The sequence below is a fragment of the Petromyzon marinus genome, chromosome 4 (genome assembly GCF_048934315.1).
Source record: "Petromyzon marinus isolate PM22_M1 ecotype Great Lakes invasive population chromosome 4, UKy_Petmar_22M1.pri1.0, whole genome shotgun sequence".
In the NCBI taxonomy this organism is placed as follows: domain Eukaryota; kingdom Metazoa; phylum Chordata; class Hyperoartia; order Petromyzontiformes; family Petromyzontidae; genus Petromyzon; species Petromyzon marinus.
In genome coordinates, this window is record NC_133670.1 from 17,072,423 (window position 1) to 17,090,400 (window position 17,978).

Here is a 17,978-nt window from a genome sequence, read left to right on the forward strand (position 1 = left end):
ATGCGGTTTAGGGTGGACCGTGAGCCCCGTGGAAGATAAAACCCTGGGATCTTTTCCGTTGGGTCTTTCACAAGGTGTCTCGTGAGATCTTTTGAACACCATTCACCTCTCCAAGCTTCATCGGGGTTGAACGCGCATTGTTGTAGGTTAAGCGCATGGGTCCAACAGCGACGTCGAGGGACGTTATTGAGGTCCTGATTAATGGGAATGCGACTTTTTATCGATTCGCAGGATTTCCCGGAGGGTTGTAGCGTTGTGGCGGATGGGTGGAGGAGAGATGTGTGACAGCACCGGCAGCCACGGTGTTGGGGTCGACTTAAGAGTTCCAGTGATACACCGCACTGAAACCACTCGTCCACAAACTCAGCCACCCACTCATCGACCCACACACGCACTCAGTCCACTCATCTACCCAGTCAACCACACACTCAGGCACACACCTACTCAACCACCCAACAATCCACTCAGCCACTCAGACACCCATTCATCCATTGAACCACACACTCATCCACCTAGACTACAACAACAACCGCCGTTCGCCACTAAGTGACAGTGATGTCATCACGACGCTTGTGCCAGGCAAGGCGGATTTTCAGGCCACGTGAAGTGTCGAAGACTCGCTGATAGGAGATCACGGGACAGTCTCAGATGTTATGGGTTAACTGACTGAGATGACAACTTGCGCTCCCCGCTGTGCCACCTATCTGCGTTTTAGCCGTTCGGCGTTCCGCTCGTTGTTGTGAGCGTTAGCTCCTCTGCCCTCCGCTGTTGTTGGAGGGCGACTGCCTCCAACTGCCTCCAACTGCCCAGTAGCATAATCCTTCACGAGCCTCCTCCATGGGGGTCGATCTTGACACTGTTGGAACCGGTTATCGATAAGTCCACTCGGCTCCACATCATGTGCGGCATTAACTCAAATCTTCTCTACCCCCCCCGCATCCCCCTCCCCGCATCCCCCACCCGCGCGGGTCACGTGGTGGGCGTCTTATCCGCTGTAGGGAATGTGCGAGGGAGCGGCGCCCTATCCGTGTTGTCAAATCCGTGCCCTTCTTCCCCGCCTTGCTCGCGTCTTTACGCGTTCGTCAAGTACGACAACTTCCTTCCATCTTGGTGACAAGTTATCATCTCTCGCGTCGTCGTCGTCGTTGTTGTTGTCTGTGGTAGTGTTTCGTACGTGTGATGGGCGAGGGGGCGACGGTGGGTCCCGGTGTGATGATGTCTGCGGGGAGCCGTGGGGGTAGTTCGCGCGCTGCGATACCAACCCAGCCCCGAACCCCAACCCGGGTTCGACTCCGACTCGCGGCCAAACACGGTGACGAATTATCTTAGCCGGGCATGGGCCTTCCCCTAGGTCGACTCGGCCTCTTTACACGAGGCTCTGGTGCGGTGTGAAAGGGAAAAAAAAAATCGCCTTTGGGGAGACAAAGGCGGCCGTGCGTGGTGACGGCCTGCCATAGGTGGCTCGCCAACAGCCGGCTAAGGCTTCACGGTGGGGGAGTGTTGACGTGCCAGGAGCGTTCCCCATACACTTAACGTCAGTTCATAATAGAGGGGGTTTTTGTGGGGGTTTGTTCGCGTAAATGTGTGTCGTTAAAACCCGCCACCACCGACACAGCCAACTAGTAAGGGTTTTCGCATAAACAGAACAGTTTTCGGCCACAACACCGTAATGTTGTGGCCTGACACGTTCTGTTTACGTGAAAACCCTTACTAGTTGGCTGTGTCGGGTGGTGGCGGGTTTTAACGACACATTTACGCGATCTAACCCCCCAAAAAACCTCTTATGGATGATATTGGTCGCGTAAGCCTACGTGTTAAACTAAATGTTACCTAACACGTGCTCGAGAGCTCAGAGGTGTAACATTCAGGGTAGAAGTCAGATAAACTAGTTTTATGTAACCAGGCCCCGGCGGATTTAAACTTTTGACTGTGGTATTACAATTTATCACTATAGCGTGACATGTTTAAAGCCCACTGTTTAGTCGTGGTTGTGGCTGTATAATGGTGCCTCGCAGACAACTCCCCTCCCCTGTACGTCATGATTGCTGTCACTGTTTGTGAAAGACACGGGAGTGTTTTCCATATATGTGATGGATGGTTGGACTCGACTCTCGTCATAGCAATGTGGAATTTCCAGCACTGGTTCAGAAAATGTCATTGGAGCGAGGAGTGAGTGGCAACGTCGCTAAATTTGAATCGCGGCCAGGAGAATGGGGAAAGCCAATAAGACAACGTTTTGACAACATAAAGTAGTGGTCGCCTATAGCAAATGTTCTTGCTGTGGTTTTCACACCTGATGATGATTGCTTGTGTTGCAGTCGACACGTCGTGAGAATTGTATTGTTTTATATTTTATTGTTTCCCTCCTACGTGACTTTACCGAAAGAACCAAGAATAATCATCAACATGTAAAGCATAATTAAATTACAAACAGCATTGCACTGTAACATTTTCTAATTGTGCGTGCATGATGCTTACATATCATAAGATCATTAATGATAAGATGTATAATTTCTGCGTAATTGTACCAAGACAGCAGTGTTTCTTAATCATGGCATTATCTAACTTAATACATGCACTGAATTGTGTATGATTAATTATCATGTCTCGCAGGGAACATGATATGCTGTGGTTTTGTTTAACACTAACGACTTAATGACTCCAAAGAGTCATTAAGATTTCAAGTTAAAGCTAACATGAGCTTATCTCATGATAAACTGCTTCGAGTAACTTGAGCAATTTTTTCATGGTCATAATAGTTTTGACACGCAATTCACTATTTAGTGGCCGTACCTGTTAATGTAAACATTTACTTGAAGTGCACTTAATGGTGTATTAATATGCATTTTATCACAAACGAGATGAAAAAGAGCACAGTATTTATATATTGCCAAAGTTATAAACAGTGTCACCAGCCCATCCGATTCAAGTACAGTAGTCACACAGTCTGAAAGGGGGATTCATAAATGTTGATGTTTATAGTTATTGTATAAAACATATATGCATATACAGTGTGTAGCGCATACACAGTGGGTTCTGCTGCCCCCAGATACACCATTAAGTCACAACATAATTTGGGGATTACAGACCCATTTAAACATAAACTAGGTGGCAGATTGTGAATTCCCAAGGCATCATGATAGAGTAGTACAAGACGGTTTAAAGCAAATTGGTTGAAATCATGTTCTTTGGTTTCTTCCTAAATGGCTGTATAGTCTATTGGGCAGTGTGCTCACCACAATCAACTGTTCAATTCCCGCAACTGGCCAGTTAATTTCTCCTGGGGAATCACTAAAGCATGCCTTCAGCTTTAAAGTGCACATTTTAAAGGTTATGCGACAATGTTCAGGAGCAGGCTATTGTGTGCCTGTGTCATTGCACTAATCGCAATTGTTTATTTACCCAAAGCTAAATTATAAATAAATCCCTCCCCCCTGCATACATCAGAATCTTTGATCGTTTTATACGTGCATTCATCTTCCCAGTCTAACTGCCAAACTTGTTAATTTTTAAATGACTTAATGGTTAAAGCTATACCTTGTAAAACAAAAGGAAAACTTCAATCCGTTTAATTAAATATATTTTGGTGACTTTTATGTAATCCACTACTAAGTTCTAACATTGTGATCAAAGCCATATCTCGAAAATGGAGATGATTAATTAATATACCCAGGTGTTTTAATAACAGGCTCTCAATGGCATTTATCATACATAATTTCACCAATTTCTTCTTTATGTTGTGTGTTTGCAGGAACCATTTGAGGTGGTTATAATAGTGGTTTTGTTCTGAAAACATGGAAAACCTGGGAAAATCCAGGAGTGTTGGTGAAAGCCAACTACAGAAGGTGATAAGGGACATGCAAGGTGAGTAGAGCCCACTGCCACTCCCGAGAGAAGTCTAGTCAGTAATTAACTGTCACAAACTTTTTTTACCTCGTGGGATATAAATGCTTAATGAGAAGAGTGGTTGTGTAATAATGCAATGTAAATTATAGCACAAAACTCCGGTTAATGGATGACAACATTGAATTTTGCCTGCAGAATCTGTGGAAGGTTTGTGCAAAGAATTTCAAGAACATGGAGAGCCCATAACGGATGACAGTGGCAACCTGCACACATTTTGTGCAAAATTGGAATACCTTTTACAGGTAGAGAAATCCCTACACATTAGAAAAACTGACCACATGTTTCCCTTATCGCCGTGTTTTTTTATGATTACTAGTGTGTGAGGAACATTGCGCTGTGTGCATTGCCTGTGTCCTGTGTGCCCCGATAGTTTGACCAGAAGGAAAAGAACACACTGCTGGGCCACAGAAAGGACTACTGGGATTACTTTTCAGATTGCTTGGGAAGGCAAAAAGGCCACAATGATGGAATACGCTTTGTGAAGTCCATCTCTGAGGTAGGATCATTTACCCTTCAGAGTAAACAAATTGATGTCTCTTAAAGAAGAAGGGCTAGCCACAAACGCTTTACATATCTCCTTGTGATAGGCGATAACACACCGCGTCCCGTCTGTATTTCATGAATTCATAAATTGCTCACACAACCAAGTTTCCTTTTGGTAGTTGGGCAGAAAATTGGTTTAGAACTTTAGTTTTTCTCTCTTTCTTGCATCTCATGAAAAGGAGTATTTTGTATTACTGTTGGACTGCATGAATTACTAGAGACTAATTAAGCTGCTTTATCATTTCTAAGCCACAGATAGTGCAGGCACAACTTTACAATTAATGCAAAAACTCGAAGGTCATTACATACAAATATCTCATTGGCTCTAACATTACCTCTACTTTATGGGAACTAATAGCCATTTTCGCTCAATTATTGTATACATTCTCTTTTCATGGATGTATAATCTGTCGATCGAAATTTACAATTGTTACCCCTTTTTATCACTTAACACAACCCTGGTCAATTTTAAGTTGCATGAATGCATGCATTAATATCAATTAGTCCAAAATGTATGAAGGTGTTTCACCGTTTTTACAAACGTGTCATAAAGTGTACTGGTTACAAATTCAGCTATCGCAGAGCACTGACGAATCTTCTTTGAGTGACCTTTGGGTGTTTTTTACCCCCCTCCTCACTGTAATAGCTAAAGACATCTCTGGGAAAAGGCAGGGCTTTCATCCGTTACTGTCTGGTGCACCGGCGCCTTGCCGACACCTTCCAACAGTGCCTCATAAACCACAAAACCACCAGGTACTGTGCAGCACTCCTCTCTCTCGACACCTCGCGTATAATGTGTCGGGTCCCATTATTACGAGTGTCATTTCCTTTGGCTGATGTATTTGTTGTGCCACATGCTACTATTCTTCTTCGGTGACACATGAGCCATTTGCGGAAGATTTACTGCACAGCCTGGGAAACCTCTTCGTGGTAAATGATGGGTGCTTTGCTGCTCCTCTAGCTGACTCTCAGCTCTCATGCTACAGCGTACGCACCGAGTAAAACCTATATCTCATGAAGTCCTTTCTATTTTTAAATCATCTGCGAAAGACACATTCATATATGCAGCAGCATTTCCATTTTCAAAGTAAACGCACTGCCACTAACAATCTGCTTGCCTTTTACAACGTAATGTTTACTTGGTAATTGAGAGCCCACCATATGTCCTTCTCATTTTCGAGCTTTTAAGTTAGATTTCTCTAGCCATGCTACAGTATGGCTCTTTCTCCACATAACCCTACTACTGGCTCTGCCTGTGTTTTTTTCTGTGCCGGCTCCTTGCAGTGCTGTATAAGCTTCAGCTCAACATCTGTCACCCTCCAAGCACAGCATGGATTTTTCTATCCGGCAGGATTACGGTGATACTGAGCTTTCATTCTCTATTTCCAGGGTTTTGACCCGTTGACAAATTTGTTTTTTTTTCATTTCCATTATTTCCCCCCTCAAAAGAATGAGTGGTGCTTTAATGTGCGTGCTTTACTGCACACAACTCAGAAAACTTTTTACGTTATGTTACTGCATTTTTTCTTTTTTTCACAGGAACCACCATTTTAGCTCGCAACAGATTACATCATGAATGTATTGATTTCTTGTTGGATATACTTAGTTTTTTTAATTAAACTCGAATAATTTCAGTATTTTTATATATATACATTATAGGTGTGTCCATCACCTACCTGACTTAATTTTTACATCTGTCTGTTTCACTGTAAATCATGTAATTGAATTTACATTATTTTGTTTTTTCTTTGTATTTCATTTAACCTTTCTCTTTTTTTACATTAAAATCCCCACTAACTAAAACGAAATAAATTATCCTATTTGTTGAAAATTCTTTCTTTTCAGTGACTGGTACTATGTGCGAAGTCCATTTTTTAAAAAGGACCTGAACTCCTCCATCATTGAATCTCTCTATGAACTAAATGAAATCCACTTTGACCTTGCTCCCAGAGGGCATGACCTCGATGCTGATTGGCCAGTTTTTGCAAGGTAAGATGGACGTTATAAACATTTTGTAGAAGTATTTGGGAATAACGATGTTAATGATGTCACTTTCAAAATTTCAAATTTCTGTTGTTTGTGCATAAATACCTCTTTTGAATGTAATATTTTACGTGCATTATTTTTTTACTTATTGGTGATGCTGGCTGTTCATGCACCGCCACCTTGCTGTGATGTTGTTCATTGATGTGAAACAGGAGGTCATTGGGCTTCTCGCCAACTCATAACTGGAAACCACCGAGTCGTAGCTCAAGCATGAACAGCCTAGCGAGCAACATTTCCCAGGTGAGTGGCACACAGTCTCCGTTGACAGCTTGACATTTGTGAAAAATGAAGCTAAAACAGAATGAGAAAAATGTTTGCTGCCAACCCGGCATGATGAATTTACACTTCATGCAAGATATGAACTTAACAGATGGTCTGTGATGCTTTTGTGTTCATCCACATGTAGGTTATGGACATATCAATAGGGCCGGAAATGATGGATTCAGAGTCTGAAGCACAATTGGAGAGCCTGAGGCTGGAGCTGGACCGCTCGGAGATGCGGAAGCGGGAGATGGAGGCACGGATCCAGCGCATGGAGACCGAAAGGCACCAGCAGATAGAAGCACAGGTTGCCATGACTGGAATCCAGAAACATGGGGAAGAGCTGCGGAGCACTGGGGAGGAGTTACGCAGTGCGAGGGCAGAACTTAACAAAGAGAGAGCAGAGCTTCAGACAGAGAGGGAGGAGCTCTGCAAAGAGAGAGAAGAGCTACGGAGGGAAAGAGAAGTGGTCAGGGGGGAGAGGGAACAGCAATGTGCTGACAAAGAGCAACTGAACAAAGAAAAAGAAGCATTACTCATAAGACAAGAGGAACTCAAGAGAGAGAATGAGGTCCTGGCACAGAGAGTGAGCATTTTGGAGTCGGAGATGAATAGCAATCAAACAGAGGGCACTCCGGATCCATCGGCTAAATGTAAGAATTTGTTGCAATGAATGCATACACTTTCCACCTTATGTGCCACTTCAATTTTATGTTCATTTTTTTTCAGACTTAATCTATACTGTGTTAAATTATATTTTGGAATAATAATGAAGCAGCCTGGTTGTTACTAAACGTTATGTTATTTCAGTCAATACTACATGCTATAATATTTCTCCAGCAGATGTATCTTCTGCAGAACTCGTAGAAGAATATTTTAAAAAAGAACAAATTCTTCAAGAAAATATTTTTCACCTCGAGAATACCAACAAAAAGCACCTTGAGAGAGTCGCTGAGCTCTCGCGGAGCCTGCAGGAGAGCCACGATGCAGCGATACACACCACGGCTCAGCTGTCAGAGAGTCAGGCCAAGCTGCGCAGTATAGAGGAAGCGAATGATAGCCTGGCAAGCTGGCTTTCCACTGCCCTTGGTGATGACATGGATGGGAAAGCCCTGGATGCATCGCACCCCGAGAGCCTGCAGCAGAAAGTGGAGAGTATCCTGAAGCAACTGCAGAAAATCCGGCAGCGGGAAATGGACCTCAACAAAGTGGCCAAGGAGAATCAGACTTTGGTGAAGCAACTGAGTGAGCAGGTGAGTGAGAGAGAGTCGGTCCTGTTTGAATTGCAGACTCGTGCAGAAAAGGAGTACAAAAAACATCAGACTGAGATCTCCAGGCTGCACCAAGAGAAACTGGACATGGAAAGAAAGTGCAAGTATCAAGAAGAAGAGCGAGAGAAGGCCGTTTCACAGCTGGGAGAGCTTGGAACATTGAAAGAAATTGGTGAGAAAAATAATGTTGCTTTTGAAAATGACAAAAGACATTTGCTGGCTAAGGTAGATGAGCTTGAAGCAGATGTGCAAGTCATTAAAGAGAGAGAAAAGTTTCTCAGAGATGAAACAGATAGACTGAGAGATCAAATAGAGCAACAAACATTAAAAATTACTATGATGGAGAAACGTAATCTTGAGGGGACTGAGACATTAAATAAGGAAAACCAAATTGTCAGAGAAAATGGTCTCAAGGTCAAAGAGAGGCTTGAAGCTGAGCTGCAAGCACTGAATGCTGTCCTCGCTGATAAGGAGGACGCTTTAGCGAATGCTGCGAGAGAGAGGGAAGTATTTTGCAGTTCTGCAGGGGAATTGGCTGCCGAAAAAAGTGCCCTAGCTGAACGAGTGCAGATTATGGAGCAGCAGGTGGTCACTGCTCAAGAAGAAACCATGGCACTGCAAAAGAAGATGGCAAAAGAAGTTCAGTCACTGGAAGACAGAGCGCGGGAACAAGCAGGAATAATGGCAGAGCGAGGAGACGCCATTAGCATCCTGAAGTCCAATTTGGCAACGCTTCAGGAGACGGAGAAACTGCTGCAAAGTCAAGTTGAAGATGCCAAGCTGTCCTTGGGAGAAAAAGAGCAAAAGCTCAGAGAGGAGAATAAAGATCTTAGTGAAAGACTGAAAGATGTACTGTGGCAGCACGAGGCCTTCATTGAAAATATCACTTCACTGCAACTGGAAAGAGTTGTCTTAAGTAAACAGTTGGTGGCCCAGGAAGAATCGTTTGCCACTCTGCAATTAAATGTGCAAAAAGCTGAGTCACTAAACAGCGAATATGAGAAACAACTCATTAATTTAAGAGAGGAGGAGGCCAAATATAAACTTCTTTTAGAGAATGTAAATGCAGCTTTACTGGAGAAGGAAAATGAACTTCAGACTGTTAACCGGGAATTTACCGTTGAAAAAAAGACACTGAACATGGAATTAGAGCAACAGAAGCAAGCTGTGAGTGCGCTGACTGAAGAAAATGAGGTGCTTACGAAGTGTTGTACAGAACTAAAAACTGTAAGCAGTAAAGAGGCAGAAGAATTAATGTGGAAGCTCGCCTCTTTGGAGGAGCAGCTTGAAGAGAAGCAAAGAGACTTCAGTGGCATTTTGGAGAAGATGACCTCTCTAGAAGGAGTCCCTGTCGATAATTCTACCAAACTGGACCTTGAGATAAAGTTGAGCAGTGCTGTAGAAGAACAAAGTCAGGCCATTGATCAAAAACTGGCTCACATGACAAGAAGCAATTTGCAATTGCAGGAACAGGTTAAAAGCCTTGAACGTGACAATAATATCTTAATCAAGGAGAAGAAAAAGGTGGAAGAACAATCACTTGCTCTAGAAGAAGCCATGAGCAAGCTTGCACAGCAAGTAGAATTACTTAATCAAGACAGTGCTGCAGTTAAAAGTATGCTGGAGAAGGCGAGAGCAAATGAGAAAGAGCTTGAAACCAAAGTCCAGACTTTGATAGCCGAAAAGGAAGAGCTGAAGGGAAGCCTTTCCACACAGTCATGTGAAGCAAGCGAGAGGTTGAGGTTGGCAGAGCAAGAGCGTTTCGCCCTGTGTCAAGAACGGCAGGAGCTGCACGGCAAGTGTGGGACCCTGGAGGCCGAGCTGAAGACGGTCACCGAGAGCCTTCAGCAAGCAAATGAGCATCTTCACTCTGCTCAAGAATCCTTACAACAGCATCAGCAGCAAGTGGACATTGCCAAGGCAGGTCTGGAAGATCATGAAGCCAGGCTGGAGGTGAGCAGCATGCGCTGAGTGTTTTTACGGAACCTGCAAGAGAAGAAGCATGTTTTTCTTCTTGTTGTTGCCTGCTGTGTTGTTACGATGGCATGCGTCTTAAAACTATTGAGCCATATGTAATAACTAATTTCAGCCATATGTAATAACTCATTTCAGCTTTTTGTTTTGTTTGTAATATTTTTTAAATTAATATTAGTGTTAAATAATTGTGGTTGAGGCTTATGTGTTTTAAAAAGAATATTTCAAAAATATTGTGTGATTGGCAAGGCTTGTTTTTGTTGCAGTCTTACTCGAAGGAGGTGGAATCACTAAAGGCTCAACTCTCTGAGAAGGAGACACATATCACGTCCCTGGATAGTAGAGTTCAAGACCTTCTGGTATTGACCATAAATCCTCCTCACATTCGTTCGTGATATTTCTGACTAACCAAATTTGTCAAATACATCACCACACAACGTCTCATTGTATCCATAAACGTATAAGGTTTATCTTTCTGAATAATGTTTCTTTTTTCAAATTTCATCCCAAATGTGCTCTTGGGTCATGTCATAAGATGGTTCTTTTATTTAGAACTCTTACCAGTGCAGTGCATCAACCTGCATATTTGCGAATGGCCCATTTGAGCAGATTTCACGTAACTTCCTCTGAGTTCACTTCAAGTGATTTCTATTATATGTACACGAGATAGTACACTTTTACACATGCTGCACCACATAGAGAATGTTTGTTGCTTGGCAGTTGGATTGATTGTTAATTCTCAGAGCTGGAATTTAGCCAAGCTTTAATAACAGGTGGCTACTCGAATTCAAACCCAGGATCTCAGCCGTGCCATTTCAGTGTTCTGACCCCTAAGCCACCCGGCCACCTCTTATAGTTTCACCATCACATTGTGCGACATTAATAACAGCCTCCATTCAGACTGAATGTGTTTGCGTCTCTATAACGTGTTCTATGTGTTCTAGTTCTGTCTTTATGAAGTACATGCAAAGCATTCCACCTTCCGTCACACTGCATTAGTGGTGGCACAGACAATTTACGCGATCTAACACAAAAACCTCTATTATGGACAGACAATTCTCTAATGTAAAACCATTGTCTCTGCAATTGTTGACAGGCACAGCATGAGGAACTGAGAGTCCTGAACACACATCAAGCAGAGCAAGTAAAGCAGCAGCAGACAGCACTGGCAGAGAGAGAGAAGAAGTTGCAGGCTTTATCACAATCTCTAGAGAAGTACTTCAATCCATCACAGTTCATCCTATCCTGTAGCCTACCTGTATTTGTTGCTATTTTATAAATTCATGGTGATGTTTCTGAACATTTTAATCGAGAATTTAAGTAGAATAAAAGGCAACCTTCTAGTCAAGTCTCTTCTTGACAAATAGGTTAATGAAACATTAACTTTTTTTCGAATTCAGTCGTTTTCATCCAGAATAATAATTAAAATGTAAATTTCGATTTAAAGCTTTCGTGACTGCAGGGATTCATCTTCTTGGTTCTTTCGGTAAAGTCACGTAGAATGGAAATAAAATAATAAAAATATAACATAATAAAATCAAATTCTCACGACGTTAGCCTCCTTCAGGTGAAGGAACATAACTGTCAGGATGACAGCGCTTCAATGAACACTGCTAAGCTTGGCAGCGTCTTTTAAGCTTAGCATCAATATACGAAATGCCTCTGTTGATATGTAAACTCTGACTTTAACATAGCTACTTCCGTGACCAGTTACATGCTAATCCCTCACACCAACATCATGCTAATCTCCCAGTTACATGCTAATTTCTGACTTTAACACCCTGCTAATCCAACACATTAACACAGCTAGTTCAATGGTAAATTCTTCTGTTGATATGTAAACTCCTTTGTCAAGGCGCTCTGCTCCTCCCACCCAGCTTAAAAGACGCTGCGAGTCTTAGCAGTGTTCATTGAAGCGCTGTCGTCCCGACAGTTCTGTTCCTTCACCTGAAGAAGGCTACCTGTGTTGTGGCCGAAACGTCGTGAGAATTTTATTTTATTATGTTTTATTTTAATTTTATTTCCATTCTACGTGACTTTACCGAAAGAACCAAGAAGATGAATTCAAATGTAATTACATTTCACTGTCTCAGTTTAATTATTTGTGTATGTTTTACTTCATTTTTGACAGATAGTACACTGCAGAAAAATTGTTTTAGTAGGCTGATCAATAAAAAAATTATTAACATGTTAAATTACCTAATTTTCACACTGTGTCACTGAGAGATGGCCCTTACCTTGCACATGTTGATAAGCAATATGCGTGAGCTTTCTGGGAGTAGCTGTGCGTCTGGTGTGGTTCGCTGAATGATTGGAAGGAACCTTATCGAAGTGGCTCAGGGCTGACAGGCTCATTTGACCCACAGCATGATGAAGACGCAGAACTCCGAGCAAGAAGCCTGGCAAGAGAGATACGAGTCGCTGCGCTGTGAGCGGGAGCAGGTGGAGAGTGTGAGTATCAGCACCCTGCAGGACCAAAGGGCCCAGGCAGAGCAGAGGGAGCAGTCTCTGCAGGCAGAGGTGGTCACGCAGCAGGACACGGTGGCCCAACTCAAGGAGAAGCTGGTGGAACTACTCAGGTGGGGTGAGCTGCTGTGTCAGATATCTTACTGTTCATGTTTTTGCGCTAATACACATTGATTCCGAGTGAGTAAAGAAAGTAGTTTTAGGTATCCTTTACATGTTTAACACGTGATAGGCTTTCGCGGCCAATATCCATAATAGAGGTTTTTTTGGTTGGGTCGCGTAAATATAAATGTCTTTAAAACCGCTACACAGCCAATTAGTAAGGTTTGTCATGTAAACAGACATGCCAATTGGTTACTTGTACAGCACACTGGTGTGTTGGAGAGTAAATGGTAACTGTTGTGGGTTAGTTCTCCAACACACCAGTGTGCTGAACTCGTAACGAATTGGCATGTTTTGTTTCCATGACAAACCTTGCTAATTAGCTGTGCCGGTTGGTGGTGGGTTTAACAACATTTGTCTTCACGTGATCTAACCAAAACAACCTCTTGTGGATCTTTTCCATGTGTTTTTTTTTAGTTTCTGCAACTCCCCCGTACGTTGAACTTAAATTCAGGTGCAAAGTTTGTTTTATCGTATCATGCAGGACATTGTTGAGGCTGTGCATCAAAGTGGGAACTGTTATCTACGAATGCTATATACTTAAAACTATGCAAAGGGAGGGCAACACTTATAATTGTTTCACGTAACGTAATGTGACATTGAAAAATAATTACTCAATGTCCTTTAGTAGAGGGCAGACTCAAAATGCGTACGCTTTTGATAGACTGATAACAGCAATGATTGCTGCGGACATAAATCACAGCGTTATTAACACCATGACTGTTTCGTTGTCCTTCAGGGACAAGGACACCCTGTGGAAGAAGACAGATCAGCTGGAGGCAGAGAAGCAGCAATACTTCTGGCAGCCAGACCATAACACCAAAAAGTGTACATCCTGCAAGATGGAATTCGGTATCTTGACCCGAAAACACCACTGCAGGTTTGTGTGCCTTCTGGACATCGGTGATGAATCCTTTATCGTTTTCAGTCACGGAATGTGTGCTATTGCATTGACGTTCGTGTTTGGCTTGGGTGAGTACTGTTTAGCTGCAAATGCCTGCTATGCAGTCGTGTTACGTATCCGACCTGGCTGTGGACTGAGCCACATAGCAGACACGTAGAAAGATCAGATATTTGAACATCTATAGAAAATAGCAGTTGCACTGTGCACATACTGCACTGGATGTGGGCAGTCAATTGGTCGGATGTGCAACGTACTATAATTCACTGCCACATGAGAAGCCAAGTTCCCTCCCACTGCGTGTTTATGCGAAGTGTTCATTGTTATCCCCCTCCTTACAAGCTGGGTATATTGAGAAAACACAATTTTAACAGTGCCTGACATGTGGCCAACAATATGTATTATGAATTAAAATCTTAACTGCATGCAGCAAGGCCCCAGGCTCACCGATGTTGCCGTAGAAAGTAAAGTTTAAGTGAACCCTGGGAAACATTCTTCAGTATTGCAGTTGCACATTTATGAACACCAGATGGCCACATTAAGCTGTCGTGTAGGCTTTTACCTCCTGGGTAAATGGTGCGTGCATTTCCAGGAGGCATCTGGACACCATTCCCACCAAAACTAACGAATGTAACTGATTTCAAATTAAAACATTGTCCCATCGCTTATTTTGCCAAGTTCTTATAACTGTCCTCAATCAAGAAACATATAAACTCTTATCTATTGCAACTTCAATAGTTAAGTTTGTTGCTGGCCATTTGGCACTTAGTATGGCTTTTTAGCCTGTATTCAGCCACCGTGATTTTTTTGGAGTGATACTTTATGTAAGTCTGCATTGCTCTTGTAAATGTCGCTTTAGTACTTGTGTGGCCCTGATACAGCTGCTAAAGCAGGAGAGGTACGCGTCCGTTTTCACTGCCCCCTGCCCTTACTCATCCAACAGGTCCTGTGGGCTCATATTCTGCTCCAACTGCTGCAGTAACTGGGTCGGAAAGAATCGCAACTGCCGGCCATGCTACGTCACTAATAGCAACCTATCTCCAACATCCAATGCGGATGGGCAGGCAAGGGCTGGTGATGGGCCACGGACCCCCAAATCAAGCTCACAGACATCAGGTAATTTTTTTATGAAGGGTGCACTTTGAACTATTTGATGGTACAACATATAATGTTTTATGAGCTTTGAATGTTTCATCAATTGTATAGAACTTTGAGGTGACCAATGCATATCGTCACTGCTCTTCTTGCACCTCATTATGTGTGACAGCTTGCCCTCATTTTAAAGCAACTCATATACTCTTGGCAAATAAGTGCAAGTCTGCAGTGCAATAAAAATACAGTTGTAGAGCATTGCAGGGTGTTTTACTTTTTTTTACAAAAAATTATCGTTCACTTTGTGCACATTTTTGCATCTTTTAAGCAATGTGTTTCGTGTTTTTTTTACACTCTAGGTGTTTCCCAGTGTGACGAAACCTTTGAAGTCATCAATGCAAATATCTCTTCTGATGATCTCTCTTCCTAACACTTTACTCGGTTCTGCAAAAAAATGCTGCGAAGTATAATTATGACGGTTGGCACTGCCTTCACTACATTGTCGCAGTTTAGCAATACTAAAGAGGCTGTATGTAAATTCCATAATATAATTAATGATTTAATAGACCACTCAAGTGGAAGTGCATCACTGAAATGCAAGCACAGCCAGCACCTTTGTGTCGTATTTCTTAGCAGGTGACCCCCCTCCCCCACGGCGGAGGGGGGGGTATGGTTAAAACTCCCTCTCACTAAGGAGTCAATGTGTTTACAGTATTATGCACCTATTGACTGTGTTTGTTGTAAAGTTGTAAAATGCACATGACACTATAAAAGGAATATTGCACACATTTTACCAAGATGGTTGGTGCATATTTTTTTTCCATATATTTGCGTTTTTTTAATATGAAAAGCACCTTAACAGGATTCCATCAAGTGATATAAACACAGCTGTCAGACAATGATGCATATTTTGTCTTTGTTATAAACAAGTTGTACAAAAACACATGCATAAGTAATGTATTTCATGAAGCCATGTAAGGAATACTGCTTGTGAATTTGGATTTGAATTCTTGCATATTCTCAAAACATGTTAATGTTTGGACGAAAACCACAAACAAGAAATCTATTAGACCTGCCTCTTTGCATTGCTGTATTGTTATACTCACTAAAATTGTATTTCTCCAATGATTAAGGAAAGTAGGTTTTAAACTGTATTGTTTGTGACTTACCAGATGCTGGTAACGTTACACACATTGAATTTGCAATGTCTGTATTGTATATCTAAATATATAAAAGGGAAATTTGTGAATGTGTGTCTGTTCGAAATGTTTAGCATACTTCCCGACATGCAACAAACTTGAAATTTGGCATGTAGGTAGCTTCCAGACTGTACACAATGCAAAAAGTATAAAAATAGAATTTTGTATATTTTTTGGGGGGGGTGGCGCAATAATGCATATATTTTACACGCAAGTCAGCGGTGACGTCACATCTGTGATGTCACCCGCATGCGGCAGCGTTACGCAGTGTGCCTGCTGACGTCACACATCCCCCCCCCCCCAACCCTCCGCGTAGGCCGTTTATCCCGCACAAATGCGCGTCTGGGGGGGGGGGAATAATGGATATAATATACTGTACTAGGCTACACACTTTCAATTTGCCACGTGGCTAGCTTCCATACTGTACACAATGTAAAAAGTATAAAAATATACGTGACGCAGTGTGCCTGCTGACGTCACGCATCCCCCCACCCTCCGCGTAGGCCGTCTTAATCCAAGACTAGAATCCAAGTCTCGGGCAAAGCCGGGATAGTAAAGCTATTTGGGTATAAATTATAAGTGCAGTAATGTGTGGTGGTCTCTTAGCTGAATGTAGAATATGCTTGGTGGAATACCAATATTTAAGAATACTTTTCTCTGATAAATCAAACTATGCAATGCATTACCATTGCAGTTTTTGGTCCATGTGATGCGGTTATCTGCTGTGGTGCTTTGCAAAAAAAACATGAAAAATACGCCCAGCTGCTCTTTAACGGCGTGAAAATGTATGATCGTGCGGTGTGGGTGAGAACAGGAAGAATCTTCCCTCTGAGTTGCTCGCTTTTTAATAGCAATTTGTGGTCAAGAATAAAGCAGTTTTTTTTAATCAATTATTTTAATCAACTTCATTCCATTTAATATGGGGATTCGTTAGTTGATGGGGATGCGCATACGCTGGGTACCAGCTGAGATCGCAGAACAATTGTGGTTATTTCTTTATAGGGTCAAAATATCGGATTCTTTAATTTCATTTAAATAAATGCGATTGAAGTGTTGCCACCTCGGGTGCAATATCCTGTCCAGGCCCATGGATTGAACTGCTTTGGTGGTATCTTGACTTTAAGCTTTCGTGACTGCAGGAATTCATATTCTTTGGGTCTTTCGGTAAAGTCACGTAGATGGTTCAAAGAAAATAACAAAAAACTTTGACGTTTCGATGGCAACACAAGCGTTCGTCATCGGGAAGAAAAAAGCTCTTTGTTATTTTCTTTGGGTCTTTCGGTAAGGTGACATCGTACTTTTCTGTTATTTTCTTTGAACCTATTTACGTGATAATAGGTTTTTCCCCTTTTTTTCTAGCAACAAAACAGGTGTTAAGATGTTAAAACACCAAATTGAAACCTTTTACAAGGAATCGTGGCTGCATTAATCACAATGCTTGTGGTCCGAATGCAAACAAAAAACATACTCTGATAATATATGCGTTGTCCTTGAAACTGATTGGTCCACACCAGAGACAGCTTTCTTTTGAGCCTCGTCTCAAACGGTGTTAGACCAGAGGACGTCAAAAGGCGTACAGCCCAAAGACAATGCACTATTACAGTGAGGGAAAAAAGTATTTGATCCCCTGTTGATTTTGTACGTTTGCCCACTGACAAAGAAATTATTCTATAATTTTAATGGTAGGTTTATTTGAACAGTGAGAGGCAGAAAAACAACAACAAAATCCAGAAAAACGCATGTCAAAAATGTTATAAATTGATGTGCATTTTAATGAGGGAAATAAGTATTTGACCCCTCTGCAAAACATGACTTAGTACTTGGTGGCAAAACCCTTGTTGGCAATCACAGAGGTCAGACGTTTCTTGTAGTTGGCCACCAGGTTTGCACACACCTCAGGAGGGATTTTGTCCCACTCCTCTTTGCAGATCTTCTCCAAGTCATTAAGGTTTCGAGGCTGATGTTTGGCAACTCGAACCTTCAGCTCCCTCCACAGATTTTCTATGGGATTAAGGTCTGGAGACTGGCTAGGCCACTCCAGGACCTTAATGTGCTTCTTCTTGAGCCACTCCTTTGTTGCCTTGGCCGTGTGTTTTGGGTCATTGTCATGCTGAAATACCCATCCACAGCCCAGTTTCAATGCCCTGGCTGAGGGAA

At 42.3% G+C, this 17,978-nt stretch overlaps 1 protein-coding gene across 9 annotated transcripts; it reads left to right on the top strand.

Annotated features, from left to right (window-relative positions):
- Positions 1–968: 968 nt before the first annotated feature.
- Positions 969–15,871, top strand: LOC116938580 (uncharacterized). 9 transcript variants are annotated; one of them, XM_032945890.2, is made up of 15 exons: positions 969–1,086; positions 3,752–3,864; positions 4,042–4,148; positions 4,277–4,402; positions 5,096–5,202; positions 6,295–6,438; positions 6,648–6,735; positions 6,902–7,409; positions 7,597–9,980; positions 10,268–10,360; positions 11,098–11,216; positions 12,368–12,580; positions 13,369–13,509; positions 14,474–14,646; positions 14,982–15,871. In XM_032945890.2, the coding sequence occupies exons 2-15, from the start codon at positions 3,795–3,797 to the stop codon at positions 15,050–15,052; spliced, it is 4,344 nt and encodes a 1,447-aa protein (XP_032801781.2). In that variant the 5' UTR covers positions 969–1,086; positions 3,752–3,794; the 3' UTR covers positions 15,053–15,871. The 9 variants fall into 9 exon arrangements, with proteins under 9 accessions (XP_032801781.2, XP_032801779.2, XP_032801787.1 ...); XM_032945888.2 differs by having other exon boundaries at positions 972–1,110; XM_032945896.2 differs by having other exon boundaries at positions 972–1,110; positions 7,597–8,009.
- Positions 15,872–17,978: the final 2,107 nt, after the last annotated feature.

What these genes read in the sequence shown, in the direction of transcription:
- LOC116938580 (XM_032945890.2), top strand. Translation starts at nt 3,795, where the DNA reads ATGGAAAACCTGGGAAAATCCAGGAGTGTTGGTGAAAGCCAACTACAG. An exon ending in GGTGATAAGGGACATGCAAG is followed by an intron (nt 3,865 to 4,041) that starts GTGAGTAGAGCC and finishes TTTTGCCTGCAG; the next exon opens with AATCTGTGGAAGGTTTGTGC. An exon ending in TCCGGATCCATCGGCTAAAT is followed by an intron (nt 7,410 to 7,596) that starts GTAAGAATTTGT and finishes ATATTTCTCCAG; the next exon opens with CAGATGTATCTTCTGCAGAA.